Below are 934 nucleotides of genomic sequence, written 5' to 3'. Positions count from 1 at the left end.
AGTTAAAAACAAAAAAAAAGTTGCAAGAAAAAAATGTTATGGTTTATGATGGAATTTCAATGGCATGATTTAAACACACCACTTTCAATCTGCATATGGCTTCTATCAATTATTTTAATTAAAATATGTTCGTATTTTTCATTTTCTTTTAATAATAACAAATGTTAATTCAATAACTTTTTGTTTTTAAAATAATTTAATTATTTAAAATTTTTCATTTCAATTGTCTTTTTTTTCCGTTTTTTCTTTTTTTTTTTATTACAGTATCTCATTCGAGTAAACGATTTACCATTGTACCGGATTCGGCACTTTTAATTCTTGTTGGTTTTGCTGCTGGTAGTGTAATGGATCGTTTTTGGCCACATGAAATTTATTTACATCCAGGTAAAAATTTTAACCTGAAAAAAATTTCCCATCCAAATATGCATTTTAACCTGAATTTAAGAATAACATTTATTTATAAAATTGGATCCAACAATTTACTAAATATGAATCTGTTAATTGATAATAATTTGGATTAAAAAAAAATAAAAAATTTAAATTTCAGATTTTTTTTCCTCTATCTATTACCACCAATTGCATTGGATGCCGGTTATGCATTACCTAATCAGGCTTTTTTTGAAAATTTTGGTACCATTATATTATATGCTGTGGTAGGAACAATTTGGAATATTGTTTCTATCGGTATTTTTTTTTCAATTTATTAAAATTTTACAAATTTTTTTTTCGATCAAATTTTTAAACAATTACAATATTTGTTTAATACATTCAATTATTATAAATTATTCATTCATAAATTTCAATAATCGTATTTTATAGTAAGCATTTTCTCAAAAATAGAATATTGAAATTATTTAATTTGAGTTATTAATTATAACGGTTAAATTTCACAATATTTATTTAATATATTCAATTATTATAAATTATTCATTCA

The 934-nt window shown here is 21.7% G+C and overlaps 1 protein-coding gene across 1 annotated transcript; it reads left to right on the top strand.

Moving 5' to 3' along the window:
* Positions 1 to 264: 264 nt before the first annotated feature.
* Positions 265 to 682, top strand: LOAG_15689 (hypothetical protein; the record flags this gene model as incomplete). The annotated part of the gene is made up of 2 exons (XM_003151178.2): positions 265 to 384; positions 548 to 682. Coding segments are annotated over 2 exons (230 nt in total), but the record flags the coding sequence as incomplete, so codon positions are not given.
* Positions 683 to 934: the final 252 nt, after the last annotated feature.

This window comes from Loa loa (assembly GCF_000183805.2).
Source record: "Loa loa unplaced genomic scaffold supercont3.2453, whole genome shotgun sequence".
NCBI lineage: Eukaryota > Metazoa > Nematoda > Chromadorea > Rhabditida > Onchocercidae > Loa > Loa loa.
The sequence above is the reverse complement of the archived record's forward strand: the minus strand, read 5'-3'. Positions and strand labels throughout refer to the sequence as shown.